Below are 24,550 nucleotides of genomic sequence, written 5' to 3' on the forward strand. Positions count from 1 at the left end.
TGAGTGCTTTACAAGAACCAATTCATTCCACCCTTGTAACAGACTGTGCAAGACAATACTAATGTTTCTCGTATTCTTAAGAAAACACAAGTGAGGCACAGATAGGTTAAGTAACCTGCTCAAAGACACATGGCATGAGTGACCGAGCCTGGTGTTGAAGCCAGTTCATGTCTCATGCTTTACCTGAATCACATACTCTAGTTACTAGTCCACTCTGATGTTACAGTAATCACCTCACCACGCACCAGCCCTAAAGAGTTCAACACACACACACACACACACACCACACACCAGCCCTAAAGAGTTCAACACACACACACACACACCACGCACCAGCCCTAAAGAGTTCAACACACACACACACACACCAGCCCTAAAGAGTTCAACACACACACACACCACACACCAGCCCTAAAGAGTTCAACACACACACACACAGACACACACACACACACAGAGTTCTCATTCCCCATTATTGATCCATTTTCTCTGCTCTTCTGGTCTTCTGGGATTTGCCATTAATTGTAAGAACTCCACGCTCTCACACCACCTCAATTATCAGCTAATCCCTTAGACACTAATTAAATAAAACATCAGGGATAATTTCACAGCCAGAGGAGAGCAAGTTTTTACTCTCACGTCTGGGGAGAATGAGCAGGGCCCTTATAGAAAACAGTGGAGAGAATGAGGTCAAGTTAAATCTGAGGGATAATTTTGAAATGAACAGAGAGCGTGACACGGGCACCGTGTGTTGCCTGAAAGCTTTATCCTCGGAAGTAACCTCCACCATGTCAAGGTACCTATAGGCACTCTGGGGGACTGAGGTTAAGGCAGATCCACCGACCTCACGTACTACCAAGGGAGCGTCCGGGAAACCCTGAGTCTCCCCAGCAAGCCTGTTGCAACGGACAGCAGACTACTTCTAGACTGAGAATAATCTCTCAGACTTGCTCAGAGGGTTGGGTTCCAGTAAATGGTAAGGTCCCAGCAGCCCATCAGAGGAAATGTGCTGTGTCTTCCTGGAATATGAAGAGCATTTCTAGTAAGTCCATCCTTAAATGTCCCTCCGCGACTAAGGCCAACACAGACTGCAATATAGCCTTCAGTCCTAAACCAAGTCTTCTGTAGGAGCCAGGAACCCTGGAGGTGAGTGATTCATCCTCAACTCCAGTCAAACTGAAATCTCTACAGTGCAGTGGAGGATGGATGCGGCAGTATTAACACTGGGCTCTGCTGGAGACCAAGGGCACATGAGGTGGAGGATGGATGGGCAGTATTAACCCTGGGCTATGCTGGAGATCAAGGGCACGTGAGGTGGAGGATGGATGGGCAGTATTAACCCTGGGCTCTGCTGGAGACCAAGGGCACGTGAGGTGGAGGATGGATGGGCAGTATTAACACTGGGCTCTGCTGGAGACCAAGGGCACATGAGGTGGAGGATGGATGGGCAGTATTAACCCTGGGCTATGCTGGAGACCAAGGGCACATGAGGTGGAGGATGGATGGGCAGTATTAACCCTGGGCTCTGCTGGAGACCAAGGGCACATGAGGTGGAGGATGGATGGGCAGTATTAACCCTGGGCTATGCTGGAGATCAAGGGCACGTGAGGTGGAGGATGGATGGGCAGTATTAACACTGGGCTCTGCTGGAGACCAAGGGCACGTGAGGTGGAGGATGGATGGGTCGATGAACAATGGCCACGCATTAAGCAGCAAATGTAAAATTGTGTTGTGTGGTTTTATCTAGAAAAGAGAGCCGGGAGCAGAACAGGATGCTCTGCCTGGAGGTAGGCATGCTGTCTGACACTCGTCTGAACAGTGGACGCTGCACACAGTGTGTGGGGACCCTGAGTCCCTTTCCTCTGCTTCCTCCTATTTTTGAGGCTGCTGAATCACAGTCACAAGGGCAGTACTGAGCTGAGCAGGGCCATGGAAAGAGAGAAAAAGAGAATGCAAAGCTGAATAGTATCAGTCCCCGAGAAAGCAAGCTTCAGGTTGAAAAATCTGAAAAAGACCACATAAAAAGGCGATGACGTGTGGTGGTGGTAGGGGGAGGCATGTGCAGAGGGGCTGACCCTGCCTGAGCCACGCGCTGAGGGCTGTGCAGCCATATCCTCCCTCCCATAGGCCCATCACTGCTGGGTCCCAGCTCCTTCTCCTCCTCTTCCCTTCGTCCCCAGCACTAGAAGGAATAACTGACGAGGCTCAGGACTCTACCTACCTCCAGAATAAGGAGCTATTTGAGGGGTGAGGCTTTTAGATTTGCTAACAAAATCAATAATCATTTTTGTGAATTAATTGCATTCCTCATGCTATGAATGACATAATATGTAAGACATGTTCATGTTCTCATTAGTGGGACTTGAACAATGAGAACACATGGACACAGGGAGGGGATCATCACACACCGGGGCCCATCAGGGAGTGGGGGCTAGGGGAGGGAGAGCATTATGAGAAATACCTAACGTAGATGACGGGTTGATGGATGCAGCAAACAACCATGGCACATGTATACCTGTGTAACAAACCTCCACGTTCTGCACATGTATCCCAGAACTTAAACTATAATTTAAAAAAAAAAGAAAGAAAAAAGAAATTACAATCTCCCTAAAAAGTAAAAAATTAACATATTGGAAATGATTACCAAATGATACAGCAAATTTACAATTTTTCCATTAGGCGAGGTCTTTAATATTTTTCAGGTTTACAGGGTGTTTAACGAGGTCGTGCATGTAAAAGGGAAACTGGACTGGGTGAGGTGGCTCACGCCTGTAATCCTAGCACTTTGGGAGGCCAAGGTGGGAGGATCACTTGAGCCTAGGAGTTCGAGACTAGTCTGGGCAATAGCAAGACCCCATCTCTATTTATTTTAAGTAAATAAAAAATAAAGTTTTTTAAAGGGGAACTGTTTGTTACCTTTGAGAGTGACAGATTATGACATCCAGAGGCTTATGAGGAAGTAATTTCCCCTCCGTGTGAACCAGCATTGGATTTTTAAATAGCTTACCCTGTGGACTCATACCCCAGTCCCTGAACGAGGTGAACTTCTTAATCTTTCTGAACCTCTCAGTTTTCCAGAGTTATTGAAATGGGATATGGGAAGGCTCATATGGGGTGCCTAGTGCACAGAGAGCTGGTGGGTGCTCATTCAGTGTGCACTTACTTCCCTTCTCCTCTCAATGCTAGGAATTTGTTTAATCTTTCAAATTAAAGTGTTATGAAAAATTAGACCTCAGATCCACTGTGGCAATAGGCATATTCATGTCCTCAAACCCCTTTGTACTGTGGGAGCTACAGAAGATGATGAATAGTGTTAAATTAGTGAGGGCAGTTAAAGGAAAGAAACCGGGCTGTCCTGAAACCAGAGGCGGGACATGAAGGGAAGGGAAGGACATAAGATTCCCAAGACATTCCTGCTATTCCCAGCAGGAGGATGTGCACTTCCCCAGTCCTGGCACAGGATGAGAAAGGACTGTACATGCACAGGGACACAAACTACATTGCAGAGGCTGCTGAGTGACACTGAGAATAAAGATGAAGAGGTGGAGTTGAGGCTGGGCTTGTGTGCTCTCAAGCCCCTGTGCCAGCTAACGTCTCGATTGTACTTGTTAGACTCCTGTCTAAGAAAAAGCATGCCATTGAACCAGGACTGCAAATGCCAACAAATAAGGAGACAGGGGCTCTTTCTCTTTTTGTGATGAAAGAGTCCGTGTTATTATCAGTTCAGGAAAATATTGCTATCATTAAGCCTTGTCCCCAAGACTCTCTTGAGTGTAATCCCAATGATGGCCTCCACGGCTGAACAGGGCCTGGACCAGGCTATCCCGGTTGTGGGATGGGAGGCTGCATTCTAGACTGAAGAAAGAGACCCTTTGGACTAATAAGCAATAAAATCCTATGACCATGTTTCTGTTTGCCCATCTCATAAGCTGCTTTCTAGGAATTCCACACACTGCTGTAAATTTGATTTTCCATCTTGTGTGATGGAGTAGGTAACAATGTGTTCCATCAAGCTTCAGCAGAGATTTCAGTGGCAAATGTCAGGGATAAGAGGTAGATGATATAGATATAGAGATATAAATATTAATCATAAGGATTATATATCCTACAGGGAATGATATATATCTAAGGGTGTATCACAGCCTGCGTGTTCACAGCCTAGCCTGCCAGCAGCCCCCAGAAGAAACTGCGGGAATTCAGTGTGAACACGATACAATCAGCAGGTAACTCTTGAGCGATGGGTTCTTACGTTTTTGGTAATTGAAACACCTAAAGATATCTTTGCCTTAAGGCCTGAGTCTCAGAAAGATGACTTCGTGTGAGGGTGAGTGAGGGGTTGAAGCTGCCTGCAGAGAGGCAGGTAGCAAGTTCCAAGAGGGGTCCTGGTGGGTGTTTCTGCCCAGGACGGCAGTGGTGAGGATACAGACAGTGCGTGCCTGCAACGATGCAACATTGTGGTGGGATCACAGCATCGTGTGGGTGTTGAATTCTTTAACTTCGGTGCTGAACTAGAGTGAATGAGGAGTAGAACATGAATAGAAAGAACCTCAGTACTTGGCATCACGGTGACTGAAGGGAAGTCAGCCAGAATTAAGATGAAGGAGATGGTTTGAGTCTGGGGGGATGGCTGCCAGGTGAAATTTGGGATGCCTCAGTTCACAATGTCAAAAAGGGGGTTAGAGGTCAGTGAGGAACTGACAACTGTAGATACAGCCTGAGGGATTCCGTCTGAATGCGATGGCGACGTTTGTGGGAACTACTGTGTCCATCCAGGGAAGCAAGGCTGTGCCTTGGGGGGGCACCTGTACTTGGGTAGTGGGAAGATGAAAGAAGGTCAAGGAGTGCAGAGGCTAGACACCTACAAAAGCTCCGTGTGGAAACACCTGAAGAGAAGGGCATCAGATCCAGGGCATGAGGGGCAGGGCTGGGCAGTATCCAGCTTTGCCATTGAGAAACCGTGGGTGTGTGCATGTGTGTGTGTGTGCGTGCGCACGTGCATGCATGTGTGTGCACGTGTGTACGTAAGTGTGCACATGTACAGTGGACTATAATTACAAGAAAACCGCTCCTCTCTAATCCCTGCCCCTTTCTCTCCTGTGACCTTCCTCTCCCTCATCTCCCCTTCCCAGGAACTTCTTTTGTCTCAGTCGTTTATGCTACTGCCCTTGCTGCTCCCCATGTCACCAGCTGCTCTTTTTTTAAAGCAAAGTTCTGGAGAGAATAGTAGTGAAGAGCAGGAGTTTGGCTTTCAGTCCTGGCTTTACCATTTGCTGCCGTGTAACTAAGGTAGACCAGCTGTCCTCCCGAGTCGCTCAGTCAATTAGGGGTGAAAACATGGACCTTGCTGAGATATTAAGGCAACATCAAGTTATTATTCCAGTACCTGGCTCACAGTGAGTGGTAAATAACTTGTCTTTATTATAAATTGCCGCATACATTTACCCCTCTATCTTTCTTGCTTCCTTCATTCTCTCATTTCTTTCTTCACTATCCCTACAACTTCTCCCTTTTCTCCCAGTTTAGGCTCTGAAAAGAAACTCTGGAATCAGAAATCTCAGAAAGAGAAATGTCATAATTCCTTTACTTCTTAATAATTAGACTTAAAAATGTGCTAGCTTGACTTTGCTCGGCCACAGCTCACTGTTTTGACAGGCATCTTGAGCTCATTAGAGATAAGATCACATTCTGTGAAGTTTATTTCATAAGTATTGTTGATAGAATCTGGGAGGAGGTACGATAATTGAGTGTTTCACAAGAATATTGGCAACTTTCTGACAAAACGTGTGTGGTTTTGAAACTAGAGAAGCAGGAGGGAAAAACTGAACTTATTCCTCCATTGAAACCCTGGAGTTTGAGTTGTTTTCCAGTAACAGTAGAGTTCTTCAGAATATCAACTGGGGCAGCGGGGAACACCTGTTGCAACATGTAAGCTGAGCAGATCTCCGTTAGTTTTACAGTCTATGCATAAGGTACCAAATCAAGAATAAAAATCCTTCATAAATTATCTGCTTACAGGATTTATTATGAATAATGATTAATTAATTATTGTTTATTAATAATATTTTTCAATCCTATCATGGAGCATATCATCCCCATCAGGAACTGGATGCTTGAGCGATTGTAGGAGGTGAGAAACCAATGGTGCAGTGGAAAGGACCCACGAATCAGCAGGTGGCAACCCAGTTGCTTCCTAACAGCAATGGTTTCAGAAATCAAATTGGCTGTTTTCTATCACTGAGAGGTGACAGCTGCTCAGCAAAGAAATTGTGCAGGAAATTGGAATGTCACTCAAGCCATCAGATAAAACCTAGCCCTAGAGGGCAGTCTGATCTTTCCGTAGACAATTCCAGGGGCTACGTTTCTCACGCCAATCAAGCGCTTTCTCCCTGTGCTCAAAATTCCATGGTCTGGGGTCTCATTAACTACCATGACCTATTCAGGGGCTGAAGTAACGTATACCTTGGCTCTTCCACTCCAGAGACTCACAGGACCTAGAATTGTGCTGCTTTTACTGCCAGTGTGAGTGACAGGGCTGCCTGTGTGTGTGTGGTCATGAAAGCGGAGATCAGCATGAATCCGGGAGCTGGATGCAAGCGTGAGCCGGTGACAGGGGGTGGTCCTGTCACCCAGCTGCTCACAAAGCCCTTCTGCTTGCTTTATGTCACGGCCCGCCTCCCTCCTACCACTATCTCCCAAAATGGGAAAGCCTAAAAAGGTGGACAATTCCTTGTCGATGTGGATGTAGAGAGAAATCAAACACTCTGACGGTGATGGGAGCTGTAGCACGCTTCGCTCTACCTGGAACGTAATTGTCATTCGTGAGGTATTCTTCTCACATACTTAATGTCTCTATCGTCCCCAGGTCTTGGCAATTGAAGGAGGTATTTCTCCCCATTTTACAGATGCAGAAGTTCGGGAGTATTAAATGGTTTAGTTGAGGCCACTGAGTAGGAAGGAGAGCAAAGACACAGAGGCTGCTACTGGGGCTCCTGGTTCTGACCCTTCCGCATCCCAGCGTCTCCACAGAGGTAAGGAGAATCAAACAGGCTATCACCTGGGGAAGGAAGAGTGGATGCAAGAGGGAGGAAAGTGATCAATTCCTCTTCTCAGGTATTATTCATTCCAATTTTCTCAATTTGCCACAGGTGCCAGAAAATGCCGCAACATGAAAAGTGACAACCATAGCTTCTTAGGGGACCCCCCTAAAGCCTTCATCCTTCTGGGTGTGTCTGACAGGCCATGGCTGGAACTCCCTCTCTTTGTGGTCCTCCTGCTGTCCTATGTGCTGGCCATGTTGGGGAACGTCGCCATCATCCTGGCATCCCGGGTGGATCCTCAACTCCACAGCCCCATGTACATCTTCCTCAGTCACCTGTCCTTCCTGGACCTCTGCTACACCACCACGACAGTCCCTCAGATGCTGGTCAACATGGGCAGTTCCCAGAAGACCATCAGCTATGGAGGCTGCACTGTGCAGTATGCAGTCTTCCACTGGCTGGGATGCACGGAGTGCATCGTCCTGGCCGCCATGGCCCTGGACCGCTACGTGGCCATCTGCAAGCCCCTGCACTACGCCATTCTCATGCACCGTGCTCTCTGTCAGCAGCTCGTGGCTCTGGCCTGGCTCAGTGGCTTCGGCAACTCCTTCGTGCAGGTGGTCCTGACCGTGCAATTGCCATTCTGCGGGCGGCAGGTGCTGAACAACTTTTTCTGTGAGGTGCCGGCCGTGATCAAGCTGTCATGTGCTGACACCGCTGTGAATGACACCATACTGGCTGTGCTGGTGGCCTTCTTCGTGTTGGTGCCCCTGGCTGTCATCCTTCTCTCCTATGGCTTTATTGCCCGGGCAGTGCTCAGGATCCAGTCCTCCAAGGGACGACACAAGGCCTTTGGGACGTGTTCCTCCCACCTGATGATCGTCTCCCTCTTCTACCTACCTGCCATTTACATGTATCTGCAGCCCCCTTCCAGCTACTCCCAAGAGCAGGGCAAATTTATTTCTCTCTTCTATTCCATAATCACCCCCACTCTCAATCCCTTCATCTACACCCTGAGAAATAAAGATATGAAGGGGGCTCTGAGGAGACTTCTGGCCAGGATCTGGAGGCTCTGTGGATGATGAGGACATGAGATGTAGCATCTCCATCAATTAAAGAACACAGCACAAGTCTATTGTGCACTCAGAGCATCTTTCACTTAAGGAGTTAATACCCAGAGAGCTCAAAAACCCTGTCTTCAAACATCTCACTTCCTGTTATAATGCCCCAAATCCCATAGCGGCAAAGTTCATTTTAAACGTATAATTCTAAGAGGCCATATATTTTTAAGCATTGTTTAAATAGACTTCAATAAGTATGTGTGGAATTATTTCACTTCCAATTTCCTGATTCTTTTCTCTTTTCCTCTTCCTATATTTCTTTTATTCTCTCCCCATTTGTCTCTTTTCTATTACTCCTAAGTATACACAAGATGAAGCTGAAATACAATCTTATTTTACTTATAATGAATAAGTGTTTTTCTCCATATACTTAAATCTCCACAAATTTTACACGACTTTTTCAAACAATTCCAGGAATGAAGTAGATTGCTATCTTCTTCCTGTGATTTTGATTTTTTTTTTCTCTGTAGTTCACATTTTCTTCTATAGAAAGTTTTTCCATGAAATGTAAACTAGTACAAACACTAGCACAACCACGATGGGAAACACTGTGGATCCTTAAAGAACAAAAAGTAGATCTACCATTTGGTCCAGCAATCCCACTGCGGGGCATCTACCCAGAGGAAAATAAGTCATTATACGAAAAAGATACTTGCTTATGCGTGTTTATAGCAGCACAATTTGCAACTGGAAAAATATGGAACCATCCGGGCGCAGTGGCTCATGCCTGTAATCCCAGCACTTTGGGAGGCCAAGGCGGGTGAATCACAAGGTCAGGAGTTCAAGACCAGCCTGGCCAAGATGGTGAAACCCCGTCTCTACTAAAAATACAAAAACTAGCTGGGCATGGTGGCACACGCCTGTAATCCCAGCTACTCAGGAGGCTGAGGCAGAGAATTGCTTGAACCCGGGAGGTGAAGCTTGCAGTGAGCCGAGATCGCACCACTGCACTCCAGACTGGGCGACAGAGCAAGACTCCATCTCAAAAAAAAAGGAAAAGAAAATGTGAGATATATACCATGGAAAAATACTATTCAGCCATAAAAAGGAATGAAATAATGGCATTCTCAGCAACCTGGCCAGTTTTAACATCCTAATGCCCAAAGGTTCTCTTTCTCTCTTTCAAGCTCAGCTATGTGTTTCTGATTACATTATTTATATAGGTTATCAAAGTGTTTGTAGCAGGAAGGCAGTCGGTAATAGTTCACCAAGATGCAGAAACCCAATCTCCAGTTGGTGCTGCTCAGAAGTGCTAACAAGACAGAGTTTGCAACAGAATGTAAATCTCATACTGTTTTCCTTATAAAAATAGTCTTCAGGGTTTTTTTTAAATGTCAGCTCATCTAAAAGGTATGTTTAATAATGTGATTGTTTTACATTCTTATACAAGCTCCTTATATCGACAGTTCATAGACTACACTTTGAGTAGCAAAGTGTGGCTACTTTGATGGCTAATTGTATAGAGGAAATAGTATTTCCATCCTGAGCAATTCCATGCGGTTTAAGAGTTGTCCATGTGTAGAGAAGCAATTAGTAAATATTTCCTTATAACTTAATGCTCTGTGAAGTATAATAGATGAACTGTTCCTCGGATGGGATAAATCCAAAATAAGCTGTTATCAACTGAAAGCAAGATGCATCTTCTACATAATACTTCTAGTTAGGAGTGCAGGCTCTGATACTCTCAAACCTTTCCGTCCACGATTTTCAATCTCCTATCCTATCAAAGATGAAATTCCACTCATTACAGTTATAGTGAGGTAACTTTTTAAAAATTTTCTACAATGGAATCATTTGCCAAAGTGACTTTTAAAATGCACCAAACAATTTAATTTATCTTTAGTGGTTTAGAGAAATAATTTGAAAAATTTCTAGGTACTCTTTTTTAAAATTAAGAAAAGGAAACAATTTAATTAAATAAATACCAAAAAGTTTTACATATTCCTGAATTTTCAACTAGCTACAAAAAGCATGGATTTTTCTTATTAGAAAACAAAACTATTACAAAAAATTTAAATAAATAAATAGCTGCCATAAAATTTCAACATAATATATAGTCAACTAGTTCTGTGTTATGGTCAGTTAATAGAAAGATAGCGGGAATGATGATATGAGCAAAAGTAAACAGAACAAAGAAGAAAAAAAGATAGGAAAAAGAAAGTTAGACAGTGAGAAGAGAAAAATAAAGAAAGTGCTTTATTGAATGAGCTAATTACATGAGGTCACCAAGAGGAACATCCTCTAACTGAGGCGCTGTGATGACAACAACATCCCATGCTGTCATTGTCCTGGTGTCTTCCTCACCCGGGCGTAAAGGAGATGCCCAAGCTCTGTACACGAAGGCATCGTCGGCAAGCTCTCTTCTCCGACACTCCACCGGAAGGATCACAGAGCTGTGGTCTTGGCCTGGATGGATCGCAGCTCTCTCCACCTGAGGGCCCCCAGCTGGAGGGACCGGAGAACGCTGGCGTCTGGCAGCCCCGTTTCCACTCCTACCAAGAAGGCTCAAAGACGACGGTCAGCTCAGGCTTTTCTTCTTGAAGTGTTTCTAACGCACTTTTTGTCTCATAATTGAAATACATTTCAGACAACCTGTAAAAGCAAATAGAAAGCCTGGGTTGCACTCTTCAGATAACTCTGTCAGAGTCGTTAACCTTAAAAGTCTCATCTCTTCATTTCCCTAAACTCCACACACTTCTAAAATGTAAAAAAAAAAAAAAAAAAAAAGAGGGACCACAACTCCCAGAGTGCTCCGCGTCCTCGCCGCCGTCGCCGAGACCAAGATGGCCGCGAGACTCCGCACCTTCGTCAAGAATGCCTGGGCCAAGGAGCCGGTGCTGGTCGTGTCCTTCGTCATTGGGAGCCTCAGACCCCCAGGGCCCCAGCCTGGAGTGGCTGAAGAAACTGTGAGCACCTCCAATGACAGAGGAGGCCCCTCCCACGGCTCCCAATAAAAATGTGGGGAAAAAAAAAAAAAAAGCTCTAAGTGCCCAATGTGGTTCCTGTTATATTTTTAACTATCTAGTTGGGAAAATGTTAAGCATACATAAAAGTATAGAAAATAGTATAATGAACCCCCTGTGTCCATTACCCAAGTTCGACAATTAAACAGGTCGTGTCAACTTGTTTCTTCTATTGCCCACTCACTCCTCCCACCCATGGATTATTTTAAATACTGCATTTAATGCATCTATCAATAATTCACTTTGTGACACTAAAATATAATTACAATGTCACTATCACACCAAAATCGTTTAACAATAATTTCTTAGTATCACTGTATGTCCAGTCAGCATTTACACTTCCTCAACTGTCTTGTAAATTTTTTTACCTTATGTTCATTTAGTCACTAACCTGATCAATTCTACACATTGCATTTGCCCAGGATGCCTCTCACATCTTCGAGGTAAGTTCTTCCTCCTCTTTAATAAAGTGTCCCTTGCAACTTAACTAATAAATCCACCCATTTGTCCTGCACCATTTCTAACCATCTCAATTTGGTGGTGTTATATACTGAATGTTTGTCTTCCTTAACAATTCCCATGATGAAGCCCGAACCCCTAATGTACGGTACTTAAAGGTGAGGCCCTTGGGAGGTAGTTAGAGTTAGATGAAGTTGTGAGGGTGGGGCCCTCAGGATGGGGTGAGTGCCCTTACAGGAGAGATATCAGAGAGTTTGTTCTTTCTCCCCTGTCTTCTCTCCCTTGCCTCCCCTCCCTCCATGCAATCACATAACAAGAAGGTAGCCATCTGCAAGTCAGGAAGAGAACTCTCGCCAGCAACCAAATTCATCGAGACTTGATTTTGGACTTTCTAGCCTCCAGTATTGTGAGATAATAAATCTGTGTTTGAGTCACACAGTCTAGAGCAGCTTGTTATCGCAGCCTGAGAAAACGGGTTGATTGCATGCATGGATTCCTCAATCTATTTTGAGCCTGTCCCTCAGCCTGGGTCCGGAATGTCCCTCAGGGCTAGGTCAGTGATGCTACATGTAGCAGTGTCCCCAGCTTTGACCTGACCAATCCTTTGTTTGTTCCCCCATCTCTCTTAGCTCTGGGAATGTTGGCTTGTCCTGCAGCAAACGTGCTCCATTATGTTGGCACAAGGATGCAAGCCTGATTCAAACTTGTATTTATTCAAACCTGCATTCCAACATGTTCTCAGCCTTGAGATCATTAATATGGACAGAAGTCCCTGGACTAACGGAATTTATATTTTGGGAGCAGAGATAGATAATAAATAAACAAGAAAATGACATAGCACATAAGATGTGCTACACTGCAGAGGAGAATGAGAAGAGAAGAAAAAAGTGCTTCTATTTTCAGTAGAATAGTCAAAGACAGCCTCGCAGAGAAGACCTTTAAGCAGAGAATTTAGGAAGGTACAGAGAATAATGCATGTGGATACTGAAGGGGAGAGAGTTCTAGGCCAGAAGAAAAGCAAGTGCAAAAATCCAGAGATCACAGTGTTCTTGCAAAACAGCAAGGAGATCACTGTACTGGGGCAGAATAAGCAAGGGTTGGGAGAAGCGGAATCTTCGGAAGCAGGGGAGGCTGGATTATGTGGGGCATGGAAGCCACCATGAGTTTGTTGCTCTGATTATGAAAGTGATAAGAAGACGATGTTGACAAGAGTGATATGATGCGAGTTACGTTTTAGCTGAATCCCTTGTCTGCTAAAATCAGAATAACAGATTCAGGGTGACCTGTCAGAATGCCACCATGACAATCCAGACACCAGGTGATGGTGGCTTGAGCCAAGGAAGAAGCCATGAAGCTGGCCTGAAGTGGTCAGGGAGTGGCCCAGCTGGGAAGGCAGAGCTCACAGGATGTGCTGACACATTGGACATGATTATAAGGAAAAAGAGACAGTGACGACAGAACCAGAAATGTTTTGGCCCGAGCAACTTGGAGGAAGTGACCATCGACTGAAATGGGGAAGAATCAGGTTTTGGGTAGAAGAGAATAGCATGGGTGTGGATCTAGATGTGACGTTTGAGAGGTTTATTAAACCTTCAAGAAGAAAGATCAGCCAAGCATGGAGACACAGAATTTATGGACATATAATCTGGAGGCCACAGCACACATATCATGAAGCCAGAAGACCAGATAATTTAAATGAGGGAGAAAGTGTAGGGAAGAAAAATTAGCCCAGCGACTAAGCTCTGAGGATTCAACACGTAAGGGTCAGGATGATGAAGAAGAGGCCAGAAAGGAGACTGAGTAGAAGGAGCTGATAAAATAGGAGAAAACCCAGGAGAGCATGTTGGCCTTAAAGCCAAGCAGTGAAAACGTCTTCAGGGAAAAGTGCAATCATCACGGCTGACAGAACCGTGGGACTCGCCAGGAAGCTCTTGCTAGAGAGGAGACAACTACCTCAGTGGTATCACAGAGGCGGGCTGGCAATGTCCTGACACACTGTCGAATTTCATGTAATTTCCCATCTTGCTATTCCTGGAGCACTCTTTTCCCATTTAGAAATCCTCGGAAACCGCCGGGCACGGAGGCTCACACCTGTAATCCCAGCACTTGGGGAGGCCGAGGCAGACAGATCACGAGGTCAGGAGATGGAGACCATCCTGGCTAACACAGTGAAACCCCATCTCTACTAAAAATACAAAAAATTAGCCGGGCATGGTGGCGGGCGCCTGTGGTCCCAGCTACTCGGGAGGCTGAGGCAGGAGAATGGGGTGAACCTGGGAGGTGGAGGTTGCAGTGAGCCGAGATGCGCCACTGCACTCCAGCCTGGGCGACAGAGCAAGACTCTGTCTCAAGAAAAAAAAAAAGAAAAGAAATCCTCAGAAACAAAACAACAAGATCCCCACTATGTAAAGACCCTTCCAGTTTGGATGACCCATAGACGAGTTCTACGAAGTTCGGTTCCTTGTGTAGAACAGGATGCTCCTTGGCCACGATCGCATGAGGGCTTGTGTTTCTTTGGGGAATGTGGGTGAAATCCAGCTTAGCCTTGGTGATTCTAATCATCTCAGTGAAGTGGAATGTGTAGTTTAACCCCATATTCTCTATTTTTAAAAATCCACCACAACTGACCCAGGCCCAACCTAATCTTGAGTGGCTGCAAATGAAGCGAGAGCCATCCTGGATTTTGATAGCAGTCAACGTTTCCTGAGAACTCAGAGTCCCACCACTGGCATCTCTGCAGAGCACACTCACCCCAGGTTCTGCAGGAGGCAGCTCTGCTGTTTGAGCACTTCACAGAACATCATGACCCCCAGGTCGCCCAGGTCATTGTTGCCCAGGCTCAGCTTTCGCAGGCTCTGGCTGGAGGTCAGAAGTGTGGAAAGATCCCAGCAGCAGTGTGACGTGAGGTTGCAGTTGTCTAATCTGCAAAAAGGGGGTGATTTAAAGAAAATGTCCCCTTAACCATCCCCCCAGCTCCCCAAGATTTTAGCATCTTAGCCTGTCTTGTTTCAGGTGGGAAAAAAAAAAGCACAGGAGCACAGGACTAACTAGCTTGAAGCAGCCTTGTATGCTGGTAATTATTCTTCTCTCTCTTTTTCAAATCCACTGCATTGCACAGATCAAATTAGTAACAGTGGTTTCTTCATTGATTTACCAAATTCTGTGCCTTTCCCTACATTTCCATAAAATGTAAGTGTCATACTGCCCTCCTTGTTTTGTGGTACAGAAAACTGTGATGGTAAGGACTCAAGTTCCTACATTTATATCATCTAGAAGGACTCCTCCCAGTCCCATGATCCTGTAACAAGGCAAACACTAAGAAGACACCTCACTTCTAAGATACAGATTATCTTGTGGCCACTCTGCCTAAACGTCCCTCCACCCTTGGCCACCATGCGTTCTCATTGCTGTAATAAACCAAAGGACTTACTCCAACACCTGAAGCTTGCAGTCGGGGTGCAAGAGTCCCTCACAGAGTAGTTTGATCCCCTTGTCTCCGAGAGTGTTGCCTCGCAGGTAAAGGTGCGTGAGATTCGGATTAGTGCTGAGTACCGAGGACAAAGCTGAACAACAGACTGACGTAAGGCCAGAATTCACCAACCTGTAGAAGGACAGGGAGAAGAGTCCTCAGTACCCAGCTGTTCCCCAACATTGTGCAGCTGCTTCGACTCAGTGCCTCATTCTCTCTCAGCAGCTGCAGCCTTCAGCTCAGAGAGCAGGAGCCAGCATCTCAGATATGATCTGGGGAGAGCAAGACCTGCTGTCTCTGGCTGTCACAGGAGACACAAATGATGTCTCAGCAGATGCTTTGCTGTATCAGTCCGACAGAAAGAGCCAAGGCAAACTGAGCCAGTTACCCCATACTCCTCCTCCTCCTCACACAGCTTTCCTCCGGCCAGGAGTGCTCCTCAGCACCACTTCTTCCAGAAACACATCCCAGTGGTTATCCTCAACTGATAATCCCCGTAACACTGCAGACACCCACACTGCAGGGGCCTTTTTTTTTTTTTTTTTAAGAGAGACAGGAAAAAAAATCCTCCTCATGGGAAGTCGGTGCTGATTTAAACATCAAAGACAACAGGTGAACATCCACTGTGACCTTCTAAGCTGTAGCTAGGGCTGCGACAGGAACACTGCGGGGCCCTTAGCAATTGCCACCTCCCACCTTCCTGCGCCCCCAAATGCCCCTTTCACATCTTTCTCGCTGCAGCCCTCAACCACGTTGGAGAGGTGGGAGGATCGCTTGAGTCCAGGAAGTCGAGGCTGCAGTGAGCCATGATTGCACTGCCACACTCTGGCCTGGGTGACAGAGTGAGACCCTGCCTAAATAAATAAATAAATAAGGCCAGGTGCAGTGGCTTATGCCTGTAATCCCAGCACTTTGGGAGGTCCAGCACTTTGGGAGGGTGGATCACGAGGTCAGGAGTTCAAGACCAGCCTGGCCAACATGGTGAAACCCCATATCTACTAAAAATATAAAAATTAGTTAGGGTGGTGGTGGGCACCTGTAATCCCAGCTACTTGGGAGGCTGAGGCAGGAGAATTGCTTGAACCTGGGAGGCAGAGGTTGCAGTGAGCCGAGATTGCCACTGCACTTCAGCCTGGGCGACAAAGTGAGACTCTGTCTCAAAAATAAATAAATAAATAGAAAAAGCCAGGCTCTTGCTCTGTCACCCAGGCCAAGTGCACAGCTCACTGCAGTCTTAAACTCCTGGGCTCAGACAATCCACCCACCTTGGCCTCCCAAAGTGCTGGGATTACAGGCATGAGCCACTGTGCCTGACCCAGAGACCAGTCTTATTTGATTATTATATCAACCTGGCAAGGAAGGAGTGCAGCTAAAACTATTACATACATTTTACATATTAGAAATCTAAGGCTTATAAAAATTACATGTTTCTCTCAAGGCCACAGAGCAGGTGTGTGGTGGGGAGGGATCCAGACCTGGACTTTCCACCTTTTAGTCTCATCTTCTCCCCACTGCCCTTTCTGTCCACCTCTCTCTTCCTTCTGCACAGCAAAAGGCCTTTTAGAGCATAAAACCCCAAAAATGCATCAATCTCGATGGAATTAAGAGTTTTGATGTACTATTCTTGAGTCAAATTAAGCCCATTCTATCACCCAGGAAGAGCATAAGAGCTCTAAAATCACTGGTGGTGTAATTCCTAGGAGCACAGATGCTTCTATTCCACGAAGCCAGGAATAGCTCAGGTGATTGCCTCCTTCCTGCCAGAGTCCTTGGCAATGGCATGTTTTTTAAGCTCTTTGGTGTCTACGAGGCAGGAAAAATAGAAATACAGAAAAAGTTTATTCAGACAGTAAAGCAGGAACAGATGACCAGCAGGAAAAAGTGATTATCCATCCACTGGTTTCTATCTTCCCAATTAAGGAAGAATCAAATTGAAAAGACGCAGTAAGCAAGACTAATAGGCAAATGAAGCCCAAGAGAGACAGACAAAAACAAAGCAAGTTTTGAGTGCTTCTACTAAGCTCTCATCCCGGTAAGAATTCTATCAGAGGGTTGTTGTTAATTAACATGCAGAAGGGATGAGTAGCATTCCTGGCAAAGGCCAGGGACATTCTAGTAGAATGGGGATGGTCTTCAAAGAGGAAAAGAGAAAATATTTTTAAAATTATGTAATTAGAGTTATGCAGGCTTTACCACTATTTCCAAAAAGGAGTAGAATGGATTATTCAACAGATGTTTGGGGAGCACTACACAGTAGTAGTAGAAATTGCAACAGACGGTGTAGTTTTGTTAAGAAAACGTCATATCCAAATTGTGAAAATGCTGGTAACTATTAAGCAACGGTTACACTGAACACGTAATAAAATGTTTAAAGAATCAAACAACCATGTCCCACCAACCAATCCTTGGATTAGAGGAATGTGATTGACATAACATCTCGATTTCAACCAATCCACCTAACTGAGCTCTACATTTACCAAGCACGGATATCTTGCCATGTACTGTATTAAGTTAATTGGTTGGGGATTTTTATTTATTAACTACCTGCCTATGTCACAAAAATGTCTCATAATGAAAACTGAATCCCAGTGCTTTGGGAGGCCAAGGTGGGAGGACCACTTGAGGCCAGGAGTTTGAGACCAGCCTGGGCAACATAGCAAGACCCTGTCTCTACAAAAAAATTTTTAAACATTTTAAACATTACCCAGGCATGGTGGTACACACCTGTAGTCCTAGCTAGTCAGAAGGCTGAGGCAGGAAGATTGCTTGAGCCCAGGAGAGTTCAAGGCTACAGTGAGCTATGATCCTACCGCTGCACTCCAGGCTGAGCCACAGAGCAAAACCCTGTCTTAAAAAAAGAAAAGAAAGGAAAATAAGGAAAGGAAAGGGGAAAGGGGAAAGGGAAAGGAGGGGAGGGGAAGGGAAGGGAGAAAGAGAGAAAAAGAAAGAAAGAAAGAGAAAGAGAGAGAAAGGAGGAGGAGGAAGAAGGAAGGAAGGAATCTGAAGAAGATCAAACATTTTTTGAGTATTTATTGTGTGCTTGACATGGATGATGACTTTAAACAGGGTTATCTCATTGAATGATCACAACCTCAAGATGGGAATGTTATTTTTATCCCTGCTTTTAAATGGACAAAATGAGGATCACAGTAATTAAAAAGAAAGTAGGAGCTTCTTAGATGGATAGTAGAAAGTGGGAAAGTGGGGGTAACCTTCCAGGCAAAAGGAAAAGAGTAGCAAGAATAAGGAAGATTAAAAGAACCACCAAGATGTTTCAAAACTAATTCATAGCTGGGCACAGTGATGTCCACCTATAGTCCCAGCTACTTGGGTGGCTGAGACGGGAGGATTGCTTGGGGAGGATTGCTTGAGCCCAGGAGTGCAGATGAGATCAGGCACTCTGGGTGGTATGGCTGTAGGTGAACCCAGGAATTCAAATTCAGCCTGAGCATCATAGCAAGTCCCCATCTCTAAAACAGCAAAACAAAACTCATCCAATATGACTCAAAATGGAGTGCAAGGTATGGCAGGAGAGGGGGCAGTATCAGGGACAGCCTTGTGTGCCAAGCTAAGATGTCACTCTGACTGAAAAGAAGAACTTTTGAAGATTTTTGAACAAAGGGTCAGTATTTTCAAATTTGCATCTTAAAAAGTTCCCTCTGGTGTAGTGATGAGTGGTAGAGGGAACTGAAAGCAGAGCATTTAGGACCGTCCCCCGTTTACTCACTCGGCGGCCTCCTGGAAAGCCCCACTATTCAATGAGGCAGGAGGAAGAGGGCAGGAGCAGGTCAGAGAACGGGGGTGGAAGGTGGGGTATGATAATTAAACCAATGTTGCAAATGCTCAGCATGTGTGACCCTTGAGCAGTATTGAGACAGGCAGTACACAATATGCAGCCAGAGATGAGGACCTAAAGTTTGAGAGAAAGAAATGTAGCTATAACTAACACATAGGCTATACCTAACACACAGGCTATACCTAACCCATAGGCTATACCTAACCCATAGGCTATACCTAACACATAGGCTATACCTAACACATAGGCTATACCTAACCCATAGGCTATACCTAACACATAGGCTATACCTAACACATAGGCTATACCTAACCCATAGGCTATACTTAACACATAGGCTATACCTAACACATAGGCTATACCTAACACATAGCCACATGTATGGCTATACCTAACACAAAAAATGCATAAAAGTCTCGACTGATTAATGCCACTTATAGATATCTATCTCAAAGCAAATACACATGCATAAAACTATATATACAAATGTGGTTTTTGCAGAGTTGTTTGTAATAGTGGAAAAGAACAGTTATCCCAAAATGCATGATTTGATTAAATAAATTATGGTAAAGCACACTATGGGATATTATGCCCCAATCGATACATCTACACAAATCAGCATGGAAATTTATCCATGATAAATGAAAAAAGGATATCACAGAAAAATATTTATATTATGGTTCTAGTTTCAATAGATAGGGTGTTATGGATTGAATTGTTTCCTCCAAGACTTTATATGTGGAAGTCCTAGGCCCCAGTACTTCAGATTGTGACCTTATTTGGTGATACGGTTACTGAAAATGTAATTAGTTAAGATCAGGTCGTTACGAATCTAACATGACTTGTGTTCTTTCACAGGGAAACTTGGGACATGGAGAAAGACGCACACAGACACAGGGAAGACACCACGTAGAGATAAAGGCAATGGTGTGGCAGAGGCATCTACAGGTCAAGGAATGGCAAAATGTGTCAGCAAGATAACATTCCACCAGAAGCCAAAGAGAAGCATGAACAGATTCCCCACAGCCCTCAGAAGGACCCAGCCTGCTAGCATCTTAATCTCACACTTCTGGCCTCCAGAACTGAGAGACAATAAATTTCTGTTGTTTAAGCTGCTCTGTTTGTGATACTTTATTACAGCAGCTCTAACAGACTAGGCATTTAAAATACTACGTAACAATGTATTACAAATGCAACATGAAAATCACATAGGTCTTCATTCACATTACTGATATAAATGCCACCCAGATCAGCATATACAGGAAATCCACTTGTCCATAATTAGCAACCAATATATGTTCACAAAGCTCTGATACTCCCTTGGATGGATTGATGGATGGATGGATGGATGGATGGATTGACGGATGGACAATAGAGGGATGGATGATGGATGGATGGATGGATGGATGGACAGATGAATGGATTATATAACAATCTATTGTATTAAAAAAAAGTCTGGATGGTTGTTCACCAGACTATTGTAAATGGCTCTCTCAGAAGAGGGCTGAGAAGGAGCTTTCACTTTCCACTTTGTCTGTACTATGATATGTTTACACCAAGCATGTGTTACTTTTCTAATAAAAAGTTTGTGAATGATATCTGGGTTTGAGACCTACTGTTGTTGAAATTGAGAGGTATATGAGAATTCTCAGGGAGTTTAGAAATATTTAGTAACAACAACAAAAAAAAAGGTAAACCAGGCAGGGTGTGTGGCTCACGCCTATAATCCCAACACTTTGGGAGGCCAAGGCAGGCAGATCACCTGAGGTCAGAAATTCGAGACCAGCCTGGCAAACATGGTGAAACCCCGTATCTACTAAAAATACAAAAATTAGCCAGGCATGGCAGTGCACACCTGTAGTCCCAGCTACTCAGAAGGCTGAGGCAGAAGAATTGTTGGAACCCGGGAGGCGGAAGTTGCAGTGAGCCAAGATTGCGCCACTGCATTTTAGCCTGGGTGACAGAGTAAGACTCCAACTCAAAAAAAAAAAACAACAACAACAACAACAACAACAACAACTAAACCAGTCGTGAAATCCCCAGACCACAGGAAGAGAAGCCAATGCAGGATCCAGGGAGGGGGAAGCTATAACATTAGCAGGAAAGACTAAGTAGTGACCTAAAAATAAGAGCGAAGAAGGCTTCCAAAGAGGAAGAGTGAAATGAATTAAAGGCAGCAGATGTCAACTAAAGTAAGGACTGGGAAGGACCTGTACGACCTATAAGGACCCAGCCTGCTGATGCCTCAGTCTCAGACTCTGGCCTCCGGAACTGAGAGGCAATAAACTCTTGTGGTTTAGGCCGCTCTGTTTGTGATACTTTATTACAGCAGCTCTACCAGGTTAGGTATTGACAATAGTAACTACATACAGCATATTACAGATGCATCAGGCACATTTGTAATTGGCTTGTTTGTCATGTGGAATTTGGAACCAGGATCACTGAGAGTCACCTGAGCGCCTACGCCTGGGCCTCTTCGGTTCCATCTGCTTTGCCTGGAGGGCTCTTCCGGCTCCTTCACAGCCCATCCCACGCTTCACTGAGCACCTGCTCCAATGTCACCCGCTCGGAGAGGCACTCGCCAAACCTGAGCAGAGAAGCACCCCTCGCCGTCACTCCAGTTTTTCTTATAGCTCTTATACACACAGTATATTGTTTAGCATGTCTATTATCTGTTATCATTTCCCTAAAAGAACGGTTGTGAAAACAGGATTTTGGTCTGTTTTACTCACTGCCGCTGACAGTGCCCACCACAGAGCCCCCAGAGGGCCTGCAAAATAAAGGGAAAAATCATGTCTGTTGAACAAACCTAGAGAAGCAGAAGTCAAATTGCCAAGGAAGAGTAATATTCTAAGGCGATTTGCTAAGGAAGGGTAATACCCTAAGGCGAGGAAATGAAGGCACTGCAGGAAGACTTCATAGAAAGAGATATGGTCACATCTGAGGATTGGCTGATGGGAGAGGTCCAAGGAAGTATCAGAGCTTTGTGAACAGATGTTGGTTGTTAATTATGATTAGTGGATTACTCCTCTGGGAAGACCTTTCCTGCCAAATTTTGTCTTGAATGCTGATCTGGCTGGTATATATATTAATAATGTGAATGAATGAAGACCTATACAATTTGCTTATTGTATTTGTAGATATTATTGTCAGAATGAAGATTCAAAACTGCCTAGTCAATGGGTCAAAAGACAGGTAAGATGAGGTTTAGCAAAGCTAAATTGGAGGTCCCACCCTTAGGCTGAGAGCCAGATGAAGAAGCCCTGTAGAGAGCCCCTTAGCAACATCTCCTAAGGCAATGCACCAGGAATTAAGGCAGTGGCTTGGGAGGTCACAGACGTTTGTCTACACTGAGTTCCACTACCTTCTCTCTGAGTGTCCTTGGACAAAGGTATGAGGCTCCCTGAATTTTATTTTCTCCTCTTTAAATTGGAGACACAGATACCCCACCCTATAGCATCTTTCTGAAGCCAACTGAGAAAACCCATCTAAGAACATGAAAGAGCAGGTGATACAGGGAAAGTGATACGGGAAAGTGGTACAGGGAAAGTGCATGATTATTAGTGGGTATTCCCTACTACTGTTTACTGCAGAATTCCAACATGAATCAAAAGGCTTATGTAACTGCCAAAAAAACAAGGAAATCAGAGATTCCACCAGTGAAACCATAGTTCCCTGCAACAGGAGGTAAAACATCCACCATGCATCATCAGGTCTGGACACCACATTTCAAAGACAGACACTAACAAACCAGCCTGTGTACCTGGGAGAGCATGGCTACGTAGGTGAAGGTGCTGAGCCATGACACTGTTGAAGATATAGAGGCTGCAGTGTAAGAGTCCTCTCCTAGCATAGAGGCTGCAGGGTGAGAGCCCTCTCCTAGTGTAGAGGCTGCAGGGTGAGAGCTCTTTCCTAGTGTAGAGGTTGCATGCACTGTGCGATAACTTGCATGCTTGCAAGCATGCACACATAAAATGGGTGACTATTCATGTGAGTGTCTTGGAAACAAGTTTTTCCCTCAACAGGCAATTGGGCTGCACCATCTCTAAGGTTTCTTCCAACACTAAGAAACTCTAGTTCTATAATCATAAATTAGCATAAATTATCTTATTAGCAGCAGTATACATTATATGCATCCAGTCCTTCAAAGCATTTCTGATGTTTTTACCTCCTTACTCTACCTTCAGCTCTGCCTGACCAAAGTAACCCCCATCCACATTTTCCAAATAATTCACCTCTGAAAAGAAGTTACTTTTCTGCTAAGACACCCATGAACACTTACCCCAGTTTCTGCAGGTTACATTGTGGATTCTTGGCTTTTTCACATAAAATTGCGACTCCTGAGTCTCCCAAGGTATTCTCCCCCACATAGAGTCTGGTCAGGGAATGGCTGGTGCTCAATACTGATGCAAGATCCTGACAACATGCTGATGTGAGGCAGCAGCTGACCAACCTTCCATAAAGATGGCAGAATGTCAGTCATGTCTCTCACCCACGCTCCACCATGGACAAGGAAGCACCCGTACCTGCCACTGCCTCTACTCCAGTTTACACATGGAAAGGGAGTGGACACAAGCTCTATGTACACTTCTGATTTCCTTTTCCATTTGGTGGAATAACAAGCATTCTCCAAGCTCCCACCAATACTACGTCTTCCCAGCTCCCTACATTCAGCTTTATTGTGGTAAAATACGTGTAAAATAAAATTTACCATTTTAACCATTTTTAAGTGCACAATTAATGGCCTTAAGCACTTCACGTTGTTGTGCAACCATCATGACCACCATCTCCAGAACTCCTTTCATCTTGCAGAACTGAAACTCCATAACCATTAAACAATGTCTTCCCACTCTCCGCCCTCCCATTGCCTGCAACCACGTTTCTTCCTGTCTCTATGAATCTGTCTGTTCTAGGCACCTCCTATAAGGACAATCAGAGTATTTGCCCTTTCGAGTCTAGCTTATCTTACTTAGCATAATGTCCCGAGGCTCATCCACGTTGTAGTGTGTACTAGAATTCCTTTTAAAGCTGAATGTACATATATAGCACTTTTCAACACCCTTCATCCGTTGAAGGACATTTGGTTATTTCCACCTTTTGGCTGTTGCTAATAGTGTTCCTATGGACATGGATGTACAAATAACATGTTTGAGTTCCTGCCTTCTGTTTTTTTTAACTCTTCCTCTGTCACCCAGGCGGGAGTGCAGTGACGGGATCTTGACTCACTGCAACCCCCGCCTCCCAGGTTCAAACAATTCTCTTGCCTCTACCCCGAGTAACTGGGATTACAGGCATGCGCCACCATGCCTGGCTAATTTTTGTATTTTTAGTAGAGACAAGGTTTTACTATGATGGCCAGGCTAGTCTCGAACTCCTGACCTCAAGTGATCCACCTGCCTCAGCCTCCCAAAATGCTGGGATTACAGGTGTGAGCCACCGCTCCCAGCTGAGTTCCTGCTTTGAACTCTTTTGCGGATATACCCAGCAGTGGAAATGCTGGCTCCAATAGTAATTCTGTATTTATTTTTTAGGAATTGCCATGCTGTTTTCCATAGTGGCTGCGTCATTTACATTCCCACCAGCAACACACAATGGCTTCCATTTCTCCGCATCCACACCAATACTTGTTGTTTTCTAGTTTTCTTGCTTTTGTTTGATAATAGCCATCCTAATGGGTGAGAAATGGCCCTTCCATTTTTAAGTGT

General features: G+C 44.8%; 2 protein-coding genes and 1 long non-coding RNA gene across 5 annotated transcripts in view; 2 read left to right on the forward strand and 1 right to left on the reverse strand.

The window, feature by feature from the left end:
• The first annotated feature begins 680 nt into the window (after window positions 1-680).
• On the forward strand, window positions 681-10,030 carry OR2B11 (olfactory receptor family 2 subfamily B member 11). The gene is made up of 2 exons (XM_016951624.4): window positions 681-1,146; window positions 4,112-10,030. Exon 2 carries the CDS (start codon window positions 7,166-7,168, stop codon window positions 8,117-8,119), a length of 954 nt encoding a protein of 317 aa, XP_016807113.2. The 5' UTR covers window positions 681-1,146; window positions 4,112-7,165; the 3' UTR covers window positions 8,120-10,030.
• Window positions 10,031-10,331: 301 nt separating this feature from the next.
• The window catches only part of NLRP3 (NLR family pyrin domain containing 3), a 30,021-nt gene continuing 15,802 nt past the window's right edge, over window positions 10,332-24,550 (reverse strand). For both annotated transcript variants that reach the window (XM_024353088.3, XM_024353098.3), the window contains 4 exons: window positions 23,128-23,298; window positions 15,011-15,181; window positions 14,332-14,502; window positions 10,332-10,750 (listed from right to left, as the gene is read on the reverse strand). In XM_024353088.3, the coding sequence (XP_024208856.2) occupies window positions 10,651-10,750; window positions 14,332-14,502; window positions 15,011-15,181; window positions 23,128-23,298 (613 nt within the window). In that variant the 3' untranslated portion in view covers window positions 10,332-10,650. The remainder of the gene's footprint in view (window positions 10,751-14,331; window positions 14,503-15,010; window positions 15,182-23,127; window positions 23,299-24,550) is intronic.
• LOC107970839 (uncharacterized) lies at window positions 10,975-20,436 on the forward strand. Of its 2 annotated transcripts, none has more exons than XR_001713790.4 (3): window positions 10,975-11,064; window positions 11,505-11,564; window positions 19,704-20,436. It is a non-coding gene; the product is annotated as an uncharacterized LOC107970839 (long non-coding RNA). The 2 variants fall into 2 exon arrangements; XR_001713789.4 differs by lacking the exon at window positions 19,704-20,436 and adding an exon at window positions 11,898-13,948.

The sequence above is a fragment of the Pan troglodytes genome, chromosome 1 (genome assembly GCF_028858775.2).
Source record: "Pan troglodytes isolate AG18354 chromosome 1, NHGRI_mPanTro3-v2.0_pri, whole genome shotgun sequence".
In the NCBI taxonomy this organism is placed as follows: Eukaryota; Metazoa; Chordata; class Mammalia; order Primates; family Hominidae; genus Pan; species Pan troglodytes.